The sequence below is a fragment of the Lithobates pipiens genome, unplaced genomic scaffold (genome assembly GCF_037356315.1).
Source record: "Lithobates pipiens isolate NorthernLeopardFrog02 unplaced genomic scaffold, aLitPip1_a1.2 Scaffold_8, whole genome shotgun sequence".
Taxonomy (NCBI): Eukaryota; Metazoa; Chordata; class Amphibia; order Anura; family Ranidae; genus Lithobates; species Lithobates pipiens.
In genome coordinates, this window is record NW_027507903.1 from 251020717 (window position 1) to 251044796 (window position 24080).

At 42.8% G+C, this 24080-nt stretch overlaps 1 protein-coding gene across 9 annotated transcripts in view; it reads right to left on the minus strand.

Annotated features, from left to right (window-relative positions):
- The window catches only part of SRGAP1 (SLIT-ROBO Rho GTPase activating protein 1), a 251004-nt gene extending 227210 nt beyond the window's left edge, over positions 1-23794 (minus strand). For 5 of the 9 annotated variants that reach the window (XM_077470172.1, XM_077470168.1, XM_077470173.1 and 2 more), the window contains exon 1: positions 22968-23793. In XM_077470172.1, the coding sequence (XP_077326298.1) occupies positions 22968-23034 (67 nt within the window). In that variant the 5' untranslated portion in view covers positions 23035-23793. Of the gene's footprint in view, positions 1-22967 lie in introns of all 9 variants that reach the window. The other 4 variants (XM_077470167.1, XM_077470166.1, XM_077470174.1 and 1 more) reach the window with 2 other exon arrangements.
- Positions 23795-24080: the final 286 nt, after the last annotated feature.

The following is a 24080-nucleotide window of genomic DNA, read 5'->3' on the forward strand; positions in this document are numbered from 1 at the left end:
CATAAGAGAATACACACAGACAATGCTTAGAGCTCATGAATACGAGCACTGTCAGCTCACTACAGAAACCAGGGCACAATTATTACCTTTATCTAAATCCAAAACACACGCACCATTATATATAAATAAAAAACACCAACGTTGACATGTCCTGCTTTAAAAATTAAAACCATACCAAAAGGGTGTAACCACAGACACTAGCTTTCCTAGGGTGACAACACATACTACAGCATTGTCAACATTTCCTGTGCACCTCTAAGCTGTATTAGTAGTAGTCGTGCCAACGCACAGTGAGCTGGCTCATTCTGCCGTAGTTAACTCAGTAAAATTGGGATGTTGATCTTCGGCTGGAGTGTGCACGCATCCACGGGAAGTTCAAAACAAAGAGGCTACAGGATATGCACAGCATGGGGGGGGAGAAAAAAAAAAAAAACCACCATGAACAAAGGGAAAACTTTTTTTAATAAAATATTATATATATATATATATATATATATATATATATATATATATATATATATATATATATATATATATATATATATATATATATATATATATATAACCCCACCAGTGTATGTACCCATGTTTCCTCATTTAGTAAATTCTGTTTTGGGATCTGGAGCCCAGGGATTTCGTAGTGATCGGGGTGGGATGAAATCCCCAGTCCTTGGTCCAGAGTTTGGGATTCACCAGCACACTGACTGGTCAGGTGTGTGTTGGTCTATTTCTAGACACCTGACCATGATTCGGGGCTCTACCCTCCCGAGGAGTCCAGGCAAGCAAAGGAGAAGCATGCATGTCTGCATGGTGTAGTCAGAGGACCCAAAACTGTGGGCTGAGCAGTAAGGGAGATTAAAAAGAGGTACAGTCCTGGTACGTGATCTCTGTTATATGGCCAAGAGGGCTGAAGGGTAAAGCCTAAAACGGCAGTACTGCTGACCATAGAGCCAGGTGGCTTGGTATTTTTTTATTACTGCGGTGAAATTGAAACCCCGGCGTGGGAATTATTGATTCTGGATGGATTTTCTTTTTATTTTATTTTTTTATAAAAGTGGGTCAAAAAGCCCTGAAATTGAGTCACACACACACACACACACACACACACACACACACACACACACACACACACACACACACACACCCACCCCTGTAATCCTGGGCCGCCAACTCTGCGCACATAATTTATAATAAAATCTGTGTATTCTGAAGCTTCCCTCCAACCACTTTGCATATTATTTTTTATATACTGCGATTCTGAGACAAGAAGTGGGCTGTATAAGGCATTTAACTAAAGGGGGAATCTAACTGAAGGGGGAAGAGGACTGTGTAGGGGAGATGACAGGTTGCTGTTCATACTCTAAAAACTTCAGGTGCACAACACCCCCTTAAAGTGTCCCCACTCACATGACCCCCAGCTTTTCAGTCTGGAGGGTCAATTAAGGCTTGGTATGGATGTCTTATGATTATTTTTATTCACTTTGGATTGGAGTGGTTTCAGTGATTTGTTTTGGACTATGTTGGTTCACCTTATATATAATTTTTCTCACATATATTTATGTTTGCGATCGCTGTATTTATGTTTTATGGTTTTCAAGTGATTAGCACTTTGAGTATAGCAGCTGCAATTGTTTTCACATTATTGATTTTGCTTTTATATCATCGGCGCAAGTTTATATTTAGTTTTTATATATTTTTTATGCTGTTCATACTCTCTATGAGCAGACGGTCTCTTCTCCCCTCAGAGAACTGGAAACTGTTTACACACAGATCCCGGTTCTTGTTGTGTCAGCAGTGATCACGGGAGTCCGGCGGTCACTTCTATCAGCTCTGGGGGAGAGCAGCAGGCATGTGTGCGCCCCTAGTGGCCATAGGGCAAAACGATGCAACATAACGTTTCGCCCAGCCGTGCCATTCTGATGCCGTAAAACTGAGGCAGCTGGTCGGCAAGTGGTTAAGCAGCAGTCAGGGACACTGTTTTTTATGCCATATTACAATATTCAGGAGTAGAAGAGTAAGGAATTTATGAATGAAGCTGACCAATAAATCATAAAGTGTGTCTCAATGCTCCTGTTTAGCACTGCCTTGCTGTATAACAAAATTCAGAAATTTTCAACATGGGGAAAAAAAAAAAAAAAAAAAAAAAAAAAAAAAAGAATTATAAGTTAGGCTGCATTCACACCTGAGCATTTCAAAGTTGCGCGCTTTTACGGCTTTTTGTTCAGGTCACCAATATAAAAAGGCAGAAAAACGCCTGTAATCTGCCCCAAAGAAGCTCATGTTCGTTATTGAGCTTAGTGTGTTTTTCAGGAGTTTTGTTTCAGGTGACAAAACGCTCAGATGTGAACAGGTGCCATTGAAATTAATGAGATTTTGCTTGTTGGGCATTTTAAGAGCTGAAAACGCTCAAGTGTGAATGCAGCTTTAAACAGTCACAACTGTGATCTACAAGAATTTTTATACATGCCACCAAGGAAAACACCATGTAGTTCAGCATCTAATTTCAGTTCATCTGCATTATCCAAGCCAGCTGATACATTCCCTCAATACACAAAGTGTACTAGACATTATCTGCTGCTGTGCAATACCCAAACCACTGGAAAACATCAAGCAGCTTATGGAGACTTGTACCATCTCATAATATCCTCCACAGTTCTCTAGAGGAAAGGTATTCATGTAAATGACAGAACAACAACAAACCACTAACATTTCACTCTTCCATAGAAGTACACAATGCACTAATTCCTTCAGCTTTGGACATGTTAAACTACTAGTGGATAGGCAATTCTACATTTAATTTGACAAGTAATACATTGATTACACACCACACACCCCCCTTTTAACCTCAATGCCACATCTACACAATACACTGTATGCACAAATATATATAAAAACTTTATTTGAATGGAGAAAACACGTGACACACACACACACACACACACGCTAGTGATGCTGATACGCAAATCAACAGTGTCCATTGCACATAGATACAATACAAGATTCACAGGGCTGTCCCAAGATCTCCACACATTTTTCAGACAAACAAAGTTTTCCTACAAACTATAGTGATCTGTATTCTCCCAAAGTACACCCCACCAGGAGCGACATAAATCACTTCTTGGCTGACTGCTCACAGCCATCCCTTTTGGCTCAGGACACACAATTGCTAAATAACCAAAATTACTGCGGAGGAACTTCTACTGGCATTAAAACAGGCTCCCAATAGGAAATCTCCAGGCTCAGATATACTCCCATCTGAAGAGTATGGTCGACATGCGAAACACATGATGCCTACATTGCTTAAAGTGTATAATAGGGCACTGGAGTAAGGGAAGCTGCCTGAATCCATGAATGAGGCAATTATCGTTGTGCTTCTAAAACCTGGTAAGAATGCCCGCTGGCGGACTCTTACAGGCCCATCTCCCTGCTAACAGACGTCAAGAGATTGTCGAAAGTCATACAAGTTTGTCCACAGGAACCAATGTGGCTTTAGCCCTGCTCGTTCCACAGCATAAAACCTTAGGAGTCTCTTCCTAAACCTTACAACTGCCTGTGGATAACCGGTAACAGCGCCAATTTCTTCCTGGACGCTGCCAAGGCCTTGGACAGTGTGGAATGGCCCTATCTGTGGGAGGTCTTAGAGCAGCTTGGGGTGGCCATGACATTTATCAACTGGATAAAGGTGCTTTATGCTGCCCCCTCAGCTCGCATTAGAGTAAAGGGGGAATTGTCAGAACCGTTTAAGCTACACCGGGGCACTAGGCAAGGGTAGCCATTGTCACCTCTATTTGCCCCAGCACTGGACCCTTCAGCTGCTCGTATCAGAACTTTGCCTGAGATAGTAGGGTTTTAAAAGAGGACAGAGATTGGAAGTTATCTCATTGTATGTGGACAACACCCTGCTGTATCTGGGTGATACAATGGGTTCGACGCAGGCAGTGATGACACTTATCGCAGAATTTGGAAAACGGTCAAGATTTTCCACAAAAGGGATAAGTTGGTGTTAACGTCATTGGACCCACTTCCTTGTCCTTTTCCGGAGTGTGCGAGGGAAGTGAAGGTGGTTCACAATTTTAGATACCTGGGAATACAGATTTCCCCTGACCCAACTGATTATATTCACCTGAATTTATTACCAATACTTGCAAAGTTTTGGAAGAAATGCTCTTTGGTGTAAACTTCCTCGCTCAGTGGGAGGGAGGATAACTTAGTAAAAATGGTTTGGGCCCCCTAGTCGCTGTAAGTCTTTAATAACTCCCCAATATGGATTCCGTGAAAGTGGTTCCTGCAAATAGACTCACAGTTCCGGGAGTTGATCTGTCGTAAAAAGATAGCTTGCATTCAATTAACTATCCTTCAAATGGGGAAGGATCAAGGAGGCTTGGCTGTCCCAAATTCTAGAACTTACTATGTAGCATCTCAGATTAAACAATTAGGGAGGTGGGGGCTATCAGATCCCTTGGATTTGGTTAGAAATATGCTCATCCCAATAGACTCGGAATACTCTGCCCTTGCTCATTTGGAGGAAGGCTTTACTCATCTGCCTTCAGACATACTAAAAATCCATCTGCTGAACACGCCATGGAAACATACCAAGTCACTTTTAAATGTGACTGGCCTTTTGTCATGTACCCCACTGTGGCACAACACCAGGAGATATTGAAGCTGGAAGGGTTTAGTGCTTAGGAAACAGCCGGGATTAAATATATTTCTCAAATATATCATGGGAATGTACTTAAAACCTTCCTAGACATACAAGACTTTAGTATACCTACAAAACAAATTTTGCAAATACTTACAACAGACACGCCTTGACCACTCAAAGACCACAGACCTATCATTGACAAATCATACTATAATAATAATAGAAGAGGCGTTCATGGCTTCTGACAAAAAGGGCATGATATCCAGGGTCTATTCCATACTCCTAAGTGCACTACAGCGAAACGCCGTGTTGGAGGGGTTGGGGGAGAGAGAGAGATGTGAGCAATATAGATGGAGAAGTATGGGAAGCCTATTATACGCCACCCCTTTGGTTTCAGTGTCAGAAATTATCCCACCTCTTCCTGCCCCACAGAGCTTACAGGACGCCTCTGCAGTTGCATAAATGGGGTTGTAGAGATAGTCCTTTATGCCCAAAATGCCAACGACAACATGGGGACCCAATTCACATGTTGTGGAGATGCCCAAAGCTTTCCATATATCGGGCTAAGGACATATCCACAATTTTGCAGGTTCATAATTACCAGTTAAAGTATGATCCTGTTGTCTGTCTGTTGGGTTCTCTTGAAGAGGATTATGTTAACTCCAAAATACATATGTGGCAATCTTGAGGCTGCTTTATGCTGCATGCAAATTAATAGCTAGATTCTGGATTTCCCCCAGGTCAACTTCATGATCATTAGAGAAAAATTGACCTATCTTCATATAAAAGCTCCCAAAAAATGATTTGCTATATGGCAGCCATGGCTAGAAATCCCAGGGCTAGCATCACGTCAACTGGTCTTGAACAGGCTATTGCAGGGTTGAGGAATATATGGTGAGATGTTAGCCATGTAGAGAGAAGTTGGCATGTGAAGATGTGTAACTTTTCTATAATGGTCTCCCCTTTTTTTTTCCTCTTTGGGTGTCAGGCGTTTTTTCTTTTTTGTCTGTGGATTTATTATTTCATTGAATAACTTTATATAGATGTAATGCAAATGAACACTGCAAGGGTATATTTGATGTGACCTGTAGTTGAGAGAGAAAAAAAAAATAAAAAATAAAAAAAACACACCACCACTAAAATGCATCTGTCTGTCCCTGATTCCTTGCTGTCCAATCACAGGCAGGAAAACGATCTACCTGTGTTAGGGAGAAAATTCACGTTGCCAGCACCACATGTAAGGGCTGCGTAAATCACAGGACAGAGAAGGGAATTTTTGGTAGTTAATACAGCTTCCTCCATACATGCATTATAAAAGTGAATTTAGCTGTATGCCAGAAGTTAAACTTCAAAATGTAGGGCTAGTTTCACAATAGTGTGGTGCGATTTTGATCGGTTTTCCAGTGCACTTTTGTAGTGCAGCTGCAATGTGACTTGGTGCATTTTTGTTGTAAAGTGCGTTACTACTGCAACTCATGGAAAAGAAGAAAGGTAACAGTGCTCTCTGCAGGGACAACTCAATCCATACACCAGGTCCACTCACAGGTGCCGAGGCTCAATGTGTCCCAGCTAAGGCTATTGCCGAAACCGTCAGCTTTATTGTTTTACTGTCACTCTGATGTACCAATAAACGACACTTTAAGGATTAGTGTTTCCGGCTCTTCTTACTACTACTGCAACTCATCCCTGCTGGCAGCAGGGATGGAGTCATAGGTTAAGAAGTCGGCACCCGCCAGTGTCCTAACAACCATGAGTCAGCCCTGCCGTCGATGAGAATGTAAAAATAAAGTGTGGGGTCCCGCCCAAACTCCAAACTAGGCCCTTCGGTCTGGTATAGATTTTAAAAGGGAACCCCATCATGCCCATTAAATAATTAAAAAAATGTCACAGGATCCCCCAACAGCAAATACCAGACTTTTATCCGAGCATGCTCTTTTGATCACATTCTGCCATCAGCAGGGAATCCCCCCACTGACGGCAGGGATGACGCCTCGTTAGGACACCAGCGGGTACCTGTTCCTAACAGCCAGCACTAATATATATATATATATATATATATATATATATATATATATATATATATATATATATATATATATATATATATATATATATATATATATATTCATGTAGATGCACTTCCATTTAATTCTCTGGACCACACCAAAGTAGCACAGGATCCTTCCCCAAAGTGAAAGCCCATCTGTGCTGCATTGATATGATCGCCCACCACTGTAAGCAATGTTATTTCCAATGTCATACCATTCAGTGCAACCCAAGTCACATCTGAAATCAAATCAGGCCAATAGTAGAAAGTTTGCTCACATCAGACCATATGACTAATGGCTCAAGAATAGTCACATGATAGTAAAATTCTGAATTACCCTTATTACAGGAAATGGACACATTTCAGCTGTTTTTTTGTTTTTTTTGTTTTTAACCGCTTCTTGTATAATGCAACCAAATTTTAAAATGGGTGCGTTTATTTTCAAGGAAAAAAAATAAATAAAATAAAAGACTGCTTTAATATACCATCACAGCAAAAAAAAAAAAAAAAAAAAACACACACACACACACACAGAGCCAGCAAAAAGAAAAGAAAACACACTTTACAAGTTGTAAAAGTAATAACTATATTTTACTGGGTGTGATACTAAGACAACCTACAATAATTTTGTGGCATGCAGGATGCAGTTAAAAATCAGTCAGTCAGTCTCAAATATGTTGTCTTAGCTACCTAATGCACACCTATCTAAATTGGTATACTTATTACTGACTTGTTGCAGGTAACAGCTCCACTCGGCTCCTCCTGTCAACCAGTGCCAGGTATGGAGACAATAAGACAAACCCGCTCATCTGAATTTTCCATTAAAAGGCAGATGTGCAAACTAAAATCAACCATCCTGTGATCCTCAGTGTCCCCACCCAACTCTCACATTACTCAAGCAGGGCATAGGATATAGTATATATAGAGCACATAGGAAGGATACAGCATTAGGAAGTTAGAAAGAAAAAAAAAAAAAAAAAAAAAAAAAATGGTAAAAAGAGTGATAACTGCCTGGGGAGGCTGGAAGGAGTCTGTTCGGCTCCATTCACACTGGCTTAAAAACGTTGCTTCTACAGGAGTTTTGTGCTCTGCCTGTAGAAGCAGCTCAATATTATCCTATGTGTCCATAGACATTAGGACGATTACAGGCATATTTTGAGCTCAACATTTAGAGGCATTTCTGATTGGAGCTTACTGGTAGGGGAAAAAAGAAAAAAAGTCAAATCTCTCCTAAACGCGTCTACACATTGTACAAAAAACACTATATGAGCATTTTTCTGCCAAGGGAACTGCCATTTTTTTTTCAAGCCCAGTATGCATGGAGCCCAAGGCTGGGTTCACACTATTGTGAATTGGATGTGGTTCCACCACCTCCAATTTGCAATAGCAATAGATAGTATGAACCCAGCCTAAGGCTCGGTTCACACAGGGGCGGCACACGACTTGCAGCGCCGCGACCTGCACACGATCAGCGGCGACTTGCAAAACGACTTCTGTATAGAAGTCACTGCAAGTCGCCTGAAGTCGCCCCAAAAATAGTACAGGAACCTTTTTTCCAAGTCGGAGAAACTTGGGTCGTTCCTATTAGAACGGTTCCATAGTACAGAACAGAGCACGACTTGTCAGGCGGCGAAGTCGCCTGGACAAGTCGCCCCTGTGTGAACCGAGCCTAAGGGTTGTTATCAGGAGTTAGGGGCAATAATATAGCAGGCAACAAAGTTTGAGATGTTTTTTGACCAACACTAATGCACAAAAGATTCTCTCACTATAGCTTAAATCAGCAGTCTCCAAACTGCGGCCCGGGACCAGATGTGGCCCTTTGCTTGACTTTATCAGGCATTATTCCTCCCCACTGACATAAGACACTAGTCCGCCTATTATATCAATGATGGGGCACGCCCCCTAATACTAGGGATGCACCAAATGGGTTTTTTGGTGCCGAAACCAATACCAAAAATGAAAAGTACACTAGGCCGAAAACCGATACCGAAACAGCACCGACTGTTTTTCATTTTTTTTTTTTATATAGGAGATGGTCAGAGACTGGGGACATGGTACAGGAGATCAAGGCGGCCTCACCAGTGTCCGTCAGGTGCAGCCAGCCAGTGTCCCCTATTGCAGCCAGCCTGTGCGGGGAAAGAGGAGAGCTGCCGCCTGGTACATCACAGCTTTCATTTCAATAGCTGCATGTTCCCCGCCGCGTGCCATCACATATAGAGCCTCTTTATTCGGGCACTTTGATAGACAGATCATCCGTTCAATCCTGGGCCGGGTGATCTGTCTATCAAAGTTCCCCAGACAAGGGGGAGGGGCTTATGTGACATGTGGCGGGGAACACAGCTACTGAACTGAAAGCTGTGATGTTCCCGACGCTCTAATCAACCAGGTGGCGTGCTCGCCTCACTTCTACGCTATAGGAATCACCATCGGCCATTTTTCCTCTCTTTCGCAAAATTGCCAAAAAGGCAATTTTCGGCCAAATCTTCAGTGCATCCCTACCCAATACCAAGTGTAACAATATTTACTCCACTGATGCCAGGAAAATTTCCACTCCCGCTGGCGAGTAGGCACCCTCTAAACTCTGGAGGAAAAGTTTGGAGACCCCCCCGACTTAAACCAATATAGTATTCTGCACAGAAATGTAGGATATTTCAGTACCATTTAAGAAAAAAAATAAAATAAAAAAATAAAATACACACACACAAACACACACACACACACACAAACACACACACAAACACACACACAAACACACACACACAAACACACACACAAACACACACACAAACACACACACACAAACACACACACAAACACACACACAAACACACGACTTAGCCTAAGGCTGGAAAAGTGCAGAAGCCAGAGACCAACACCAATGCGAAGCGAGTATCTGTCTTTTCCATTGTTTTCAGAGGGAAGGATACATATCTTTCATTTGAACACCCAACAGTAAGAGGAGAGCTTTTGATCCGATCCACTGTATCAGTTCTGCTCTCTCCTGGTCTAGTTTCCTACACTTATTAATGTAATAAAACAATACTGTATGAAGGAATACGGAGAGTGCCCTGTTACAATTTGATCTATATATTGTATGCACTGGAGCAAACACTGCTCAGCCTGCTTGACTGGAAACCGTTATACGAGACGGCGCAAAATATCCACAGAGGGAATACTTATGTTCTGAAACAAAACAGGTCTTCAAATTTTCCATTTGTACTAGCATTTTTCTGCAGGGTGGAGTTTTCAGATATCATTTTTACAGGTTTTTCAGAGAATTTGCGATACGTCATTGATCTGACCAAGTGCACCAAAATCTGACTGCTCTGTGCGACTGTTCCTTGCCCATTGTTTCTTTACCATATTAAAGTGTTATTAAACCCACAGCAGTAAAATCAGTCTGTATATGCAGTTATACTCACTATGGAACCTAAGGGGTTAATCCTCTGCATTGTGTAAAAAGGTTGTTTGATCCCGTCTTCTCTGATCTTCCCCTTCTTCCACTGTCCCCAATCCATCTCCTGATAGGCTTGGGGGCACTCTGCACATGCTCAGTTTGGTGTGTATTGCTAGAGAGTTTTTTTTCTTTTGAGAGGGTGCATGTGATCGGCACATTACCAATCAGCACTGTTAAGGAAAGAGGGTCAGGGGTCCTGCAGCCTCATAGGACAGTCAGTAGAATGAAAACTCCAAGAAGTTTTACCGGTGCTCAGCCAGACGCTGATAGAAGTCACAAGACTATATCCTGCTGATGGGAAAAAGGTTTAGATTTACTAAAATAATTGCATTACCATGTTCTGTGTACTATGGGAGACCAGATATAGTCAATGCAGGGTCCTGGGTTTAGTAACATTTTTAAATCATTCTGAAATTTACAAGCTTGTACGACTATCAATACAGTTCAACGCTTCTCTTTACTTGATAGGCAGCACACTAGAACAAAACCTACATCCAGCAAAGTAAACAATGAACACATGCCTGGTTAAAACTACGGTGCCCTGTTCAGCCAAATGACTCCATCATTAACTTGGAAATAGGTTGTTCCTCGCATGACATCTGCTAGATCTTAACATGACACGACAAATATGAATGGATGCTCCAAAAGCATCAGTTTCTTAAAAATTAAATGTGGTTTTCCATAAAAGCATTGAGAATGTTCATGGTGTTTCAATCACACAGCATAGCCCATGTTTTTTTCTACTAGGAGCGTTGCATACGACATGAATGTGATCACTGCAGACGGGTCAGAGTGAAAAACACAGATTGCATGTGATCTTCATTAGGCAACAGTGCAATTTCCAACATTGGACATCCACATTCAGAAAAATTATTTAATGCCGAGATCTAGGCTTTTTTTTTTTGGCATTGCTTCACTGGTCCAGTTCAGACCAAAGTATGCATATTCCATACTTGGCTGATCCCTGCTGAAACGGAGATTCACTGTAGTAGCCATCTTCGATCTCCGTGCCAAGCTGCTGCCCTTGTCCATAATGAACACTGGGGTCACTCGCATTGCATTGAACAAGGCTTTGCAGTTGAGCAAGCCTTGCATTTTTCTCTATCAATGCAAAGCACTCGCTGAGTGGAGGAGGTAAAGGGGTGGGGCAGTGACATCACAATCTCCATCTTGCCCTGTTAGAGAACACCTTGCATTTACAAAGAAAAATACCAGGTATTTTGTGAACAGTCCTCATGCTAAAATGTGCAACCCTCTGTGGATATTATGTAGCAGGGCAGCTGCCCAGCACAAGACTTTGAAGATGGCTAGGATCACTGTAGTAACCAAGGCTACTACGGAGATTCTCTGCTTCCAAAGGAATCGGCCACACATACTTTAAATTAGTCCAAGCGGGATCAATATAACTATGCAAAAAAAAAAAAAAAGTAAGTACTAGTTTACAAGTAAAGCATGTATACACATACCACAATGTGCATTCCAAGTCTAATAACTAAAAGAAAAAAAAAAAAAACACCTTAAAAATGCCCGTTATACAACGTGCCACCCTGATGTATATTTATTGGCCACATGATCTGTGATCATGTGACCAATACACATAGCCCAGTCATTTTAAAAGGCAAGTATATATTTAAAAAAAATAAAAATAAAATAATTAAAAAATAAAAACCTCTACATCTTTAAAGAAACAGACAGCCGACTAGCCTAGTGTCAGGTTCTGATTGATTTTACTGATTCCATAGAAACGCCACCTGCATTAGGATAAGAGACAACAATGCAACACGAATACCTAATGGTAGCACACAGGCATCTTGCACCAAGAACAATGGGTGGCCAAGAGGTGAGCGAGAGATATAGATGTATTAGTTGCAAAAAAATAAAACCGCTGCTGGAAAAGGGCATTTTCTCTACTTGCACATCCTCTATATCCCTTGGGAGTTGTTGCCACGCTGCCCAACCTTTAGGGCACATACACACTAGCAGCTAGGGGGGGCTGTAAAACGTGCCTGGCTGAGGCATGTTTTTATAGTCTCTCCCCAGGCCTCATGTACACTGGTATACGGACATTTAGGAGCAGTTGGGCATTTTATTCAACTGCTCCTGAGCTCCTCTCTATGTTATCTTATTAGTACATGTACACAGGGTCGTTTCTAGGCAGTTGAGTTTAGAGGTCTTTTTGGAAAGCAAAAAAAAAAAAAAAAAAAAATGAGTTCAGAGGCATTTCAAACACCAAACACGGTAACTCGCATTTAGCCAAGTTTTTCCATTTTTGGCTATTTTTTAAAAATAATTTTTTTATTTTTTTTCAAAACGCTTCTAAAAATGCAAACACAGCAAAACGGATGTTTTAAACGTGGGATACCATCTGTCAAGTTAAATTGTTAAGGAGAGGTTGTAAAAACGTCCCGTGTACATGGGGCCTTAGTGTACAAGAAAAGCAAACAGACCATTGCAATCTGGCCTCATCTGTAGCAGGTTGACGATGTGTGCTCTTCATACAGTGTGCGTTTGTGTAAAAAAATAAAAAGGAGGTGATTTTACGTCTACACTTCCTTACAGATCAGGTAACCTGCTCAGAGTACATCAAAACCTTCTCGCTTACTATACATCTCTGTGTAATACACGACTGATCACATGATCAAAATGACCAGGAAAATAGGAAGGTTTCCTAAAATTCACATACCTACGATTTGCCTTTGAGCTGCACAAAATTAGTGTGTGTGTTGCACACACATACACATTTCCCCATGTTGTATCCCTTTAAGACCCTGCAAGTACAGAAGAATACTTTTTGATCTGCCAGAATGTAGGTAGCCATTTATCCCTGTTGTGGGCCAACAACATCTTTGTGGACTGAATGTTGCCAACATTACCCAATTTTTATATTTTTTTGTTAACCTACTAAACATTCCCACATTCAGATCTCTACAACATAAAAGGAATAATCATTATGCAGTCCAAGATATAAAAAAAAAAAAAACCACACACACACACACACACACACACACGGCTCTGAGATAACACAGAGTGCATAGGACACGTCTAAATGTTGGACAAGATCATTTATTATCGTTTGCACTTATCAAACAAATCTCTTCCAATGGTATATTACAAAGACAAAAAAGAAAAATAAGAATTTCATACTTAGGAATCCACACTGCTGGCTACTGTATTCTGACAGCTGCCCATTCCCCTCCCCACGGCTGTCAAAATACCCAAACACTGGCTGCAGCCGCTGTTCCTCCAACAATTTTAAGCCTTGCTCCTTTGCTTATAAGATTGCAGGATGTCAGATGGGAGGATGCCAGCCGGGCCACCCTCAGGTCAAATTTTAGCTGAATCATCAGCTTTAAGACTAGTACATACTAGCAGGGTTTTTTTTGTTCAATCCAGCAGGGCTAAAGGAAAAAAAAAATTATATATATATATATATATATATATATATATATATATATATATATATATGACGGCTCAGGTCAGAGATACTGTACTAAACCTGATGTTAGTACAGCAGTTTCCCCTGCTTCCCTATTGTTTTCTGGCAGGGGGACAACCCCCCGGGACACTCCGGTCAGCTCTCTCAGCCATTGGCTTCAGTTTGACCGGCTGCAGTACACATGGAATTGTTGGCCGCTTTCTATTGAACCGGTCGATGCTGCCCAACATTGGGCCCCCTGTGCACTAGGCTTTAGACTTGCATAATCAGACATACATAGGACAACAAAGCTCCATCTAAAAGGGTCTAATTGCTCTTAATTACAAAAAGTCAAACTCCCTTTTACCAGACGTAGAAGTAATTAGGAATAAAAGGCAGTCATTGTAAACACCAATCACCTGGTCTGTAACTACAATGGACGTAAGCTTGGATTTTCATTGCTACAAGACTAGAAGTTTAGGCCTCATGCACACTGGAAGTCTGATGCTTTTACAGCAGCTGTAGATGTTTTTTTCTAGTCATTAAACTCTCGATCATGTTATCCTATGTGTCCATGCAGTTTTTGGGCAGTGGCATTTTTGAGCAGTAACAAAAAATAAAAATAAAAAAACTAGTGGGCTCTTAGAGACGTTTTTCAGCTGTAAAAACACTGCAACGACGCTCACCAGCGTTTAACGTTTTCGATCTATTGAAAAAAAATAAAAATAAGACTAAAAAAAGTTAATAAAACACTATTGCAAAAATGTGAAAAAAAAAAAAAAAAAAAAAAAAAAAGGGTATAAAAAACGCCAGTAGCTTTGCAGTGAGTTTTTCAACGTTATTTTAACGTCCAGTGTGCATGAGGCCTGAAAGTTAACAGGATCCTCTGCTACTGAGGAAGGCACACCACCATTCACAAAACTCTGTTGTATCATTTTTATTAATAATAACAAAATAAAAAAAAAACCTTCGTGAAAAAGTAGGGGTGTAATACTGACTGAGAAAATAGTAATACCATCTCTAGTTACATCAAAACAAATTCCATTCTAGAGACAGTACCAGTTTGATGGTAATGCCGCAACTTATTAAAAGTTAATAACTAGAAATTTTACTTTTTCAGAATTTGTCACACTTTGATGATGGCAAATTGCAGTGAAAGTACAAAAGCAGTTTTACGATCAGGGTCAAAGACAAACACTGACATCAATGGCTTAACACTTAACCTAGACACCCCCTCAGACCACTTCAAACACATCTAAATGGAAATGGAACCAACACCTGTGGGAAAAAATAAAAAATAAAAAAAAAATAAAAAATAAAAAAAACACAACACACGTTTTGGCATTCTTATGTTAGTAGTTATAATAAAATGTGTAAACACCATCCTTTGGATGACAATATTTTGTCACAAATGCATTATCAACTCGAGTGTCATCAAAATGTAAATATCAGATGGACAAGTCCCTGTATTTAAGCCAATTTCACACCAACCACAAACACTCTGCATAGTAAAAAAAAAATTTTACCTTAAAAGGGGTTGTAATGGTTCGGGTTTTTTCACCTTAACGCATCCTATGCATCAAGGTAAAAAAACACTTGTCAGTGCCTGGCCACAAGCACCCCCCCCCCATTTTACTTACCTGAATCCTCAAACTTTTCCCACGGGGATGCGGCATCTCTCTGCTAGGGGATTCTCGGCAGTTGATGGGATAGATTGATAGCAGCACAGCCATTGGCTCCCACTGCTGTCAATTTAAATATAATGATGCAGCCACCGGGGGGCGGGGCTGAGTCTTGCATTTGACGTCTATGGACGCTGAATGCTGGACTCGGGCGCAAGGTATCCGTCCCCCCGAGAGTGCTTCTGCCAGGGAGTTAACTCATGCGGGGAGGAGCCAAGAGCCGCCAGGGGACCCCAGAACAGCAGGTTCAGGGCCACTCTGTGCAAAACCAACTGCACAGTGGAGGCAAGTATGATATGGCTTTTTTTTTTAAATGAACCTTTAGTGTAACTTTAACCACTTAAGGAGCGCTTCACGCTGATATAAGTCAGCAGAATGGCATGGCTGGGGACAATCACGTACCGGTACGTGATTCTTTAAGTGCCCAGCCGTGGGTCGGGAGCGTGCCACCAGCGGCGTGCTCCCGACCCGGTCCTGTGCTCTGTGACCGTGGCCGCAGGACCAGCAGACCCAATCGCCCTGATTGCTGTATAAATGACAAGGGTCCCAAAAATGTTTGATGTGTCCGCCATGTCACAGTCACAAAAAAAAAAAAAAATTATAAAAATGCTATAAAAAAAGTATCCGCTATAACTTTTGCACAAACCAATCAATAATCGCTAATTGCGATTTTTTTTTTTACCAAAAATATGTATAAGAATACGTAACTGCCTAAACTGAGGGAAAAAAAATGTTTTTTTAAATATATTTTTTGGGGATATTTATTATAGCAAAAAGTTAAAAATATTGCATTTTTTTTTTCAAAATTCTCGCTCTATTTTTGTTTATAGCTCAAAAAATAAAAACCGCAGGAGGTGACCAAATACCACCAAAAGAAAGCTCTATTTGTGGGAAAAAAAGGACGCCAATTTTGTTTGTAAGCCATGTCGTACGACCGCGCAATTGTTAGTTAAAGCGACGCAATGCCGAATCACAAACAGGGGCCTGGTCTTTTGGCTGCAAATTCCCGGGGTCCGGGGCTTAAGTGGTTAAAGAGGTTGTAAAGGCTTGTCCCCCCCCAATAAGGTCTGATTCACACCTATGCATTTTGCCTTTACTATGGAACACATTCTGTAGTGCAAATCTGAAAAATGCATAGGTGTGAATAAGGCCTAAAAACAACATGTTATACTTGTCTGCTCTGTTACAGTAGATTTGCGCAGAGCAGCCCAGATCCTCTTCTCGGTCCCTCTTCTGTTATCCTGGCCCCTCCCTCCTGTTCAGTGTCCCCGCAGCAAGCAGAGTGCTATGGGGACACCCGAGATATGTTACAGCTCCCTGTGCCCATTCAGACACGTAGCCCTGACTGGCTGACTTTGACCACAGCGGGAGCCAATAGCGCTACTGATGTGTCTCAGCCAATCAGCAAGGAGAATATGGAAGGCTGAGGACATCGCTGGACAAAGAGGGACCTCAGGTAAGTGTTCGGGGGGCTGCTGCACATGGAAGGATTTTTATCTCATTGTATATACTGCATAATAATAAAACCAACCCTTCTGATTTTACAACCCTTTTAAAGTGGAAGTAAACCCATGGATTTAAAAGGTAAAAAAAAAAAAAAGGCATGGCGGGAATGCCAACTGCACATTGGCTGTGCTCTCAGGCAAACTATCAAACCATCCAATGGCTGGTGTCATAACGAATCTTATGTGCAGCACCATAGCAGTTGAAGATTAAACAGAGGCAAAGATGGTAGCTTCCTTGGCTGAAAACGATAGGGGAGTTTACTTCCACTTTAATGCAATCGCTGCATTAAGGACCAGTTCACACCAGGAGTCACATGAGAACATGCTGCGATTTACATGCAGTGCGGTTGATTCCATTCATTTTGAATGGGCTGAACTGGGCTACTTTAAAAAACGCAATGCAACTGGACCACACAGTACTTCAGTATCATGCCATCAGGTGCAGGCAAAGACACTGCATCTGCAACCTGCGTTTGGCGCGTTGTTAATTTAACACTTACACCTGCTGCAGATCACAACTACAGTGCGTTTTGAATGCAATCCCAGAAACGCACACAGAACACAGGTTTCCCACACTGTTCTGGTGTGAACAGACACTCGGGTAAAAAACATTCCATTGTGTGTTCCCACCTCCCTCACACTCAGGCCTCACGCACACAGGACTTTTGCTCATCTCTCCTAGATGCCTTTTCTCCTAGCAGCAGCATGCTGGCAAAAAAAAAAAAAAAAACGCTTGACAAAATGTTCAGCACTTGGACGCCAATTAATTTCATCGAGCAGAATAATTTATTCTGGCTATTGAAATAAATTAATACTCAAGATCTTGACACACCTTTACACACAATGTTTTTTCTACCAAAACGCTGCTGCTCTGGTCTTTTTCTGCCTCTAAACATTTATGTGTGCATGGACCCTTAGGTTAAAAAGGATAAGTTCACCTTTTGTAACATCATATACCCATATTCAGGGTGTAACATGTTACAGATGCATTGCCCCTGAAACCCCCCAATTCCCCCCTCCCCCATTTTGACAGCGAGATGGAGATCTTCTAGCCATTGGCTACTGCTGCTGTCAGTCAAATCCAGTGGGCAGAGTGGGGGGCTGGGCCATGTTGCGCTGTGTGCATTTATGGACATGAATAGCCTGGCTCAGGAGCAAGCACATGAGTCTGCTCCTCTAGCAAGCGGCTTCTTATGGAGGCAGACAGAGGAGGAGCCAAGATTGATGGTGAGGGACCCCAGAAGAGGAGGTTTGGGATTGCTCTGTAATACCACTGCACAACAGCTGGTAAGTATAAAATATGTTTATTATTTTATTTGAAAAAAAAAAAAATAGACTTTACAATCATTTCTATGATCTTAACCCCCTTGACACTGGTCGCACATATATGCGGCCGCTTGAATGCCAAGTGGCCACATATATGCAGCCCTGTTAAAACAACTTAATGTGCTGAAAGCGTGCTCCCAGCATGGTAGCCGGTGGGTACCGGAAAGCTCCCGACGCATACTAGATATCAGGGGTTTTCCAATCATGTGACCGCAAAGCACAGCGGTCACATGACCCAAAAGCCTGCCTCCCAGCTTTTAGACCCCTAAAAGGGCTTGGAGGCGGTCAGCAGGAAGGGGTTAAATTGGTATGCTTTTTTTTCCTTCAATAACTTATTTCTTTATAACACTGGAAAGGTAATAAATCAGATTGATGATATAGTGGGGAAAATAATTTGATAAAATAATAAACAGAGGTAAGACGTTTCTGCTTGCCAACAAGGGTTTCTCCAAATACCAAGTCATGTTTTGCTTGGGGGTCAAATACTTAATTTTACTCACTGAACTGCAACTCAATTTCTAACATTTGTAACTTTTTTTTGGACTTTTGGTTGATATTATGTCTTTCATCTAAAATACACCCATGATAAAAATTATAGGCCCTTCATTTCTTTGTAAGTGGACAAGCTAACAAAATCTGCAGGGGATCAAATAATTATTTTCCCCACTGTAAGGCCTCTTTCACGCGAACGATCCATTCAGGTCCGCCTGAAAAATCTGTTTTTCAGGCGGACCTGAATGGATGCTCCATAGACCTCTATGGAGAGTCGGATGTCAGCGGTGACATGTCACCGCTGACATCCGACACACTCTGATCCGAAAAAGTGTGACGGAGGAAAAACCTACTTTTCCATCTGCCTGCGGATCGGGTGATGACGGACTCTGCGGTCCGTCGTCATCCGATCTCCCATAGGGGAGAGCGGTGCTCTGACAGGTCCATCCCTGCAGTGTGCAGGGATGGACCTGTCATCTTCCCGCTCAGCGGGGATTGACGGAGCGATCCCCGCAGAGCAAGCGGATGTCCACGGGGCGGATCATCACGGATCCACCCCCTGTGAAAGAGCCCTAAGTAGAATAAAGAAAAAAAGTGCCAGTCAGATTTCCACTGTTATTTTTCAGCAGACTGTGCTTGAGAATGAAAACAAGAATCTAAAGCTGGCCATACACAAAGATGTGTGCCGACTGAATGGCGTGCCGCAGTTACACAGCACAGATGGATGAATCTTCATCTTGTCACTTGACAGCCAGCTCTGCCAGCTGTCAAAATACCCAAACAGCAGCTGCATCCGATTGGATGAGCAGCTTTTCGGCCAATAATTTTCTGCCTGGCTTCATTGATTTTTAAAATCAACAGATGTCATGTGAGAGGCAGCAGACAGAGCCACTCACTGAGCGAACATCGTCTGGTTCATTAAGATCCAGCCAAAATTTGAATAGCGTACAGCCAGCTTTAGTGAATACTAGCGGCAAAATATTCCCCCCCCCCCCATTACAACTGCTTGTTTTCTGTATATAAGGGCAGTCACTGTGCTAGCTGAACACAGGGAAAACCTGTCCAGCATAACAAAGTACACTTGATTCATACTTTGACCTTGTGCTAGTAGCCAGAAGCCATGAATATATACATACAGGTACATTGGCTAAAAGCATGTGGATTAAGTAAATGATTAATTCCCCTTCAGCGGAATAGAAACCGCAAAGCTGGGGGTGTGAAATATCATCAGATACATGAGGCTGATTCACTGAGGCCACTCCTAGAAGAAAAGGAAAAAAAAAAAAAAAAAATCAAGCCTTTCCCATAATTATAATGTAGCTGAACACAGCAAGTTTGAAAAGTCATCCCCTTCATTTTGCATTACTGTTTTGTAAAGATAATGACTACATTTAAAAACGCCAAATGATCTAATTGTTACTTATATTAAAAGCAATAACCGTCATTTTCATTTGCGAGTGATTTTCCTCCCTGTGTATAATCCAGGCCTAACTCACACAGAAGCAAAGAGCAGTCACAATGCTCAGGAAAAAAAAAATGCCATCAATGGAACAATATTTAATGAGTAACAAAAAAAAAAAAAAAAAAAACATGCAACGCTTTTCAGAAATGAATCGCGGTGCTTTAGCCAACTTGATGAGTCACTGGACTCAATGAAGTGAAATCTAAACATATGCATGGTGTATGCCATGATTATTCCCATGAAATGGCATTGCACTAGTCACAGGGATGCGGAATCCAGGGCAGGCGAAGAAATAATGGCACCGATCTGCATACTCCATTCGTGTCAGCACTTGAAGGCACAACTAATCTGTGACTGTACCTCACACTGACAGCCCATTGATGACTTTTCATCTCTCCTTTGTTCCCATTCCATTTCGCTTTGAAAAGTACAAAATAACACCTGGATGAAGAGCCCTTTAACTCGCTGCTAAGTAAATCTATAAATAGGTTGATGAAACAAAAGCCAAAACGGGTTATTTTTACAGGAATACCTGCCTGCACAGCTGCACCAGCCCTACAATACACAATAATTTACATGATTTATTCAAAGCTTAACAAAATATTAATATACGGGATTTATACAGCGACAACAGTTTACGCAGCACTTTAAATATAAACTAAATCATTTAAATGAACAAAATGGAACCAAGATGGTTACAGCAGCCTGGGCTATGAATAAACACAATACCTGCTTAAAGGGCATCTCAATCCAATCACTAAAAATCTCATAAGCTTTAACATGTTAAAGTTATTTCAAAAATGTGTTTCCAAGCCTGAAGCTTTCATTAGAACACCTGGCGATCTAGTTATTGAAGCTCAGGCCCTTCCTGTTATAGGGTGACAATGCTGTATCCCAGTCACTTCACTGTGTGCCCGTGTTGTCACTATGGGAATGAGTGCAAAATCTGGTGCAACTCTGCACAGTAACCAATCAGCTTCTAAACTTCAGCTTGTTCAATTAAAAAGGAGTGTAAACAAACATGCTGTATTTTACCTGCTCTGTGTAATGGTTTTGCACAGAGCAGCCCCAGTCTTTTTGTGTCCCCATACTTGCAGTTCTGGCTCCTCCCCCCAAGAGCAAGCCACTTGCTATGGGGGCGCTCGAGCCACGCTCCTGTGAATGGACAGCGTAGTTCAGCGCTGCCCCTCGTTCTCTCCTCATTGGCTGTGACTGACAGCAGCAAGAGCAAATGGCTCCAGCTGATGTGTGAGCCAATAAGAGGAGAAGGACCTGGGAGAGCCGCTGCTCTCACGCACATCGCTGGATCGAGATGGGGCTCATGCAAGTATAAGGAGCTTGGAGGAAGAACCATGCATAGAATGCAAGAAGGTAAAAAAAAAAAAATCTGGTCTTTAGAACCACTTTAAAGAGGGATTCCACCAAAAAAAATAAAAATATATTAAAAGCCAGCAGCTATAAATACTACAGCTGCTGACTTTTAATAAATGGACACTCACCTGTCCCGGGTTCCAGCGATGCCGAGGCCGATCGATCGCTCGGCTCTCAGCTGCTGTCGCCACCATTCTAGGTGAGGGAATCAGGAAGTGAAGCGAATCGGCTTCACTTCCCGGTTCCCTACTGCGCGTGCGCGAGCCGCGCAATAGGAAATCTCCGCGCTGTCACTGGGACCCGTGTGTGTCCCAGCAGACAGCGCGGCAGGGCAGGAAATGGCGTAGACTCCCACGGGAGTCTATGCCCGGAAGTGGGTGAAAATACCTGTCTTTGACAGGTATCTCCACCCCCCTCCCCCCTGAAAGGTGTCAATTGTGACACCGGAGGGGGCGAGGGATCCGATCAGCGGAGGTTCCACTTTAGGGTGGAATCCCGCTTTAACCTTTGATTATAAGAAGCTGATTGGTTTCTGTTCAGAGCTGCACCAGAATTTGCAATCTCTGGGTTTTAGTAATGAACCCCTATGTGACAGGCTAACAATGAAGACTACAAGACACACATTACAGAAACTTAAGCTGGCCGCGCACTTATAGATATTTTTTGTTGCTCAGCCTGCAGGCTGAATGAAAGCAGTGCAACATATTCTTCCATCCACACTAAGGGGCGCATGATAGGTTAAAAAAAAAAAAAAAAAACCCTGGGGGCTATTTTGTTCTGACAACTGTCTCCAGCAGCTGTCAGAATACCCAAACAGTAACTGCATGAAGACGCTGTTCAGCTGACAATTTTCCACTTGACAAAAGTTGAATGTTAAATTGACTTTTTAATCAAATTGGGTGGTGCAAGGGCCCCAACAGCTCAAATCTCAACTGGCTTGAGCCCAGGATGGCAACCTACAGTTTACTGTTGGCATCATTAGGACCCGTTCAAACCATGTCCGTTGCGCCGCATAACCCAGAGAAACCCCAACGCATAGACAATGTCCTATTGTCTCTGTTAATGCCAGTGTGCTGAAACAATGTGGAACAGGATGCATTTAATGCAGCGCATTGCGATTCTAGGCAGTACACCCCATCGCAATGTGCTGCAGTGTATAAAGTCACTTTGTGACATTTTAATTAAAAAATAAATAAAATAAAAAAAAAGGTGTAAATAGTGTGATGCACTGTAACAACACATTGCACCAGCCTTTCACAGCACACGTTATACAGAACATAAAGAGCGCCTATAGGTGTGAATGGGCCCTTAGGAAACCCGCCCTGGGAAATGTCATGCAGCCATCACTAGTGTGCATGCATATAGACAGGAAGAGGCTGCAGGAGATCAACAGGATAGAGGCGCAACAAAGGATGGAGGAAAAAAAAATGGTATTTTATTGAAATAACAACGGCAGTTGTTTGTGATAACAAACGGTCATTCATTTAGGCTTTACCCTAAATGACAGCAAGCAAACCCCACTTTTAGGGGGTTCTGGCACACACCCACCTACCCCAGCGACTTACCTTTGACTTGGCCTTCATAGTCAGCAATGATCTCTTTGTCCTTCTTGAACCTGTTGGGGGTAGACATGTTTTGTCCGCACTTTTCCAATCCACTAAGGTGATGAGTGCTGCGATTTTACAGCCTTGACTCTCAAGTTCCCCAGAAGAAATACAGGGGGGGGGGGGGGTAGAGGGGTGGTCACTGGGATGAAGTCTGCTGGGAGACAAGGCTGGAGGTCAACAAAGAGGCCATGACTGGGGTCCACTGTATAGGATTGGGGGGCACCAGCCAAGCTGGGGGGAGGGGTGGGGCAAACAAAGCAAAGGGGGTGCAGAGCTATACCTAACAATCACTGGGGGAGATCACACATGGACTGCATGAAATGTGACCTGAGGGGGGAGGGGGGATGGTGAAGTTCTATGCAGGAGCACACAATAAAGTAAAATGTGGGAGCTGTCCTCAGCAGAATGTTAGTCTATGAGGGGGGAGGGTGGGGTGACATCCAGGGGCCCCCAGAGGGCAGTGCACCGCTCACTAATACAATGAGGAGTCTCTCTCCCGATCACTGATGAAGAGCAGCCACTAGCATGGTCCACCCTGGCCAGTCAGGGCTCCTCACTCCACTCTCCTCACTCCTTCCCGACACAAAGACACGACTAGTCCCAGGCGGGCGGCCACAGAATAACCCCGGGCGGTGACTGAGCGGCCTCCACCTGCCCCCCGGACAAGGAATGTGTCCAGCACGGCTTCAGTTCTCTTTCTCCCCTCGGCTCTGTCTTTCTTCCTCACCCCTCACTGGTCGCAGTACAGCAATGTGCAGCCAGAGCCAGCGAGGAGGGAGAGGGAGGAGCCACATCCTGACATCACCGCCCACATGGCACAGCCCGAACCCGACTGCCGCTAATAGACCGCACGCGCCGGCCAATCAGCGCGCGAGGATTCTCGCTTCTCCCTGGCTGTGCAGCAATCAGAGGCGGGGGGCGGGCGATTGCCATGGTGACTGTGACAAGTGGAGAGGCCCCGGTGGCGGGCTGTTCGCACACGGAGGTGATATAGAGCGGGTTGGCTTCCACAGACTGGACGAATGGTGTACTGCACTGATACAGCAGCACTGCTACCGGCTTATGTGTGAG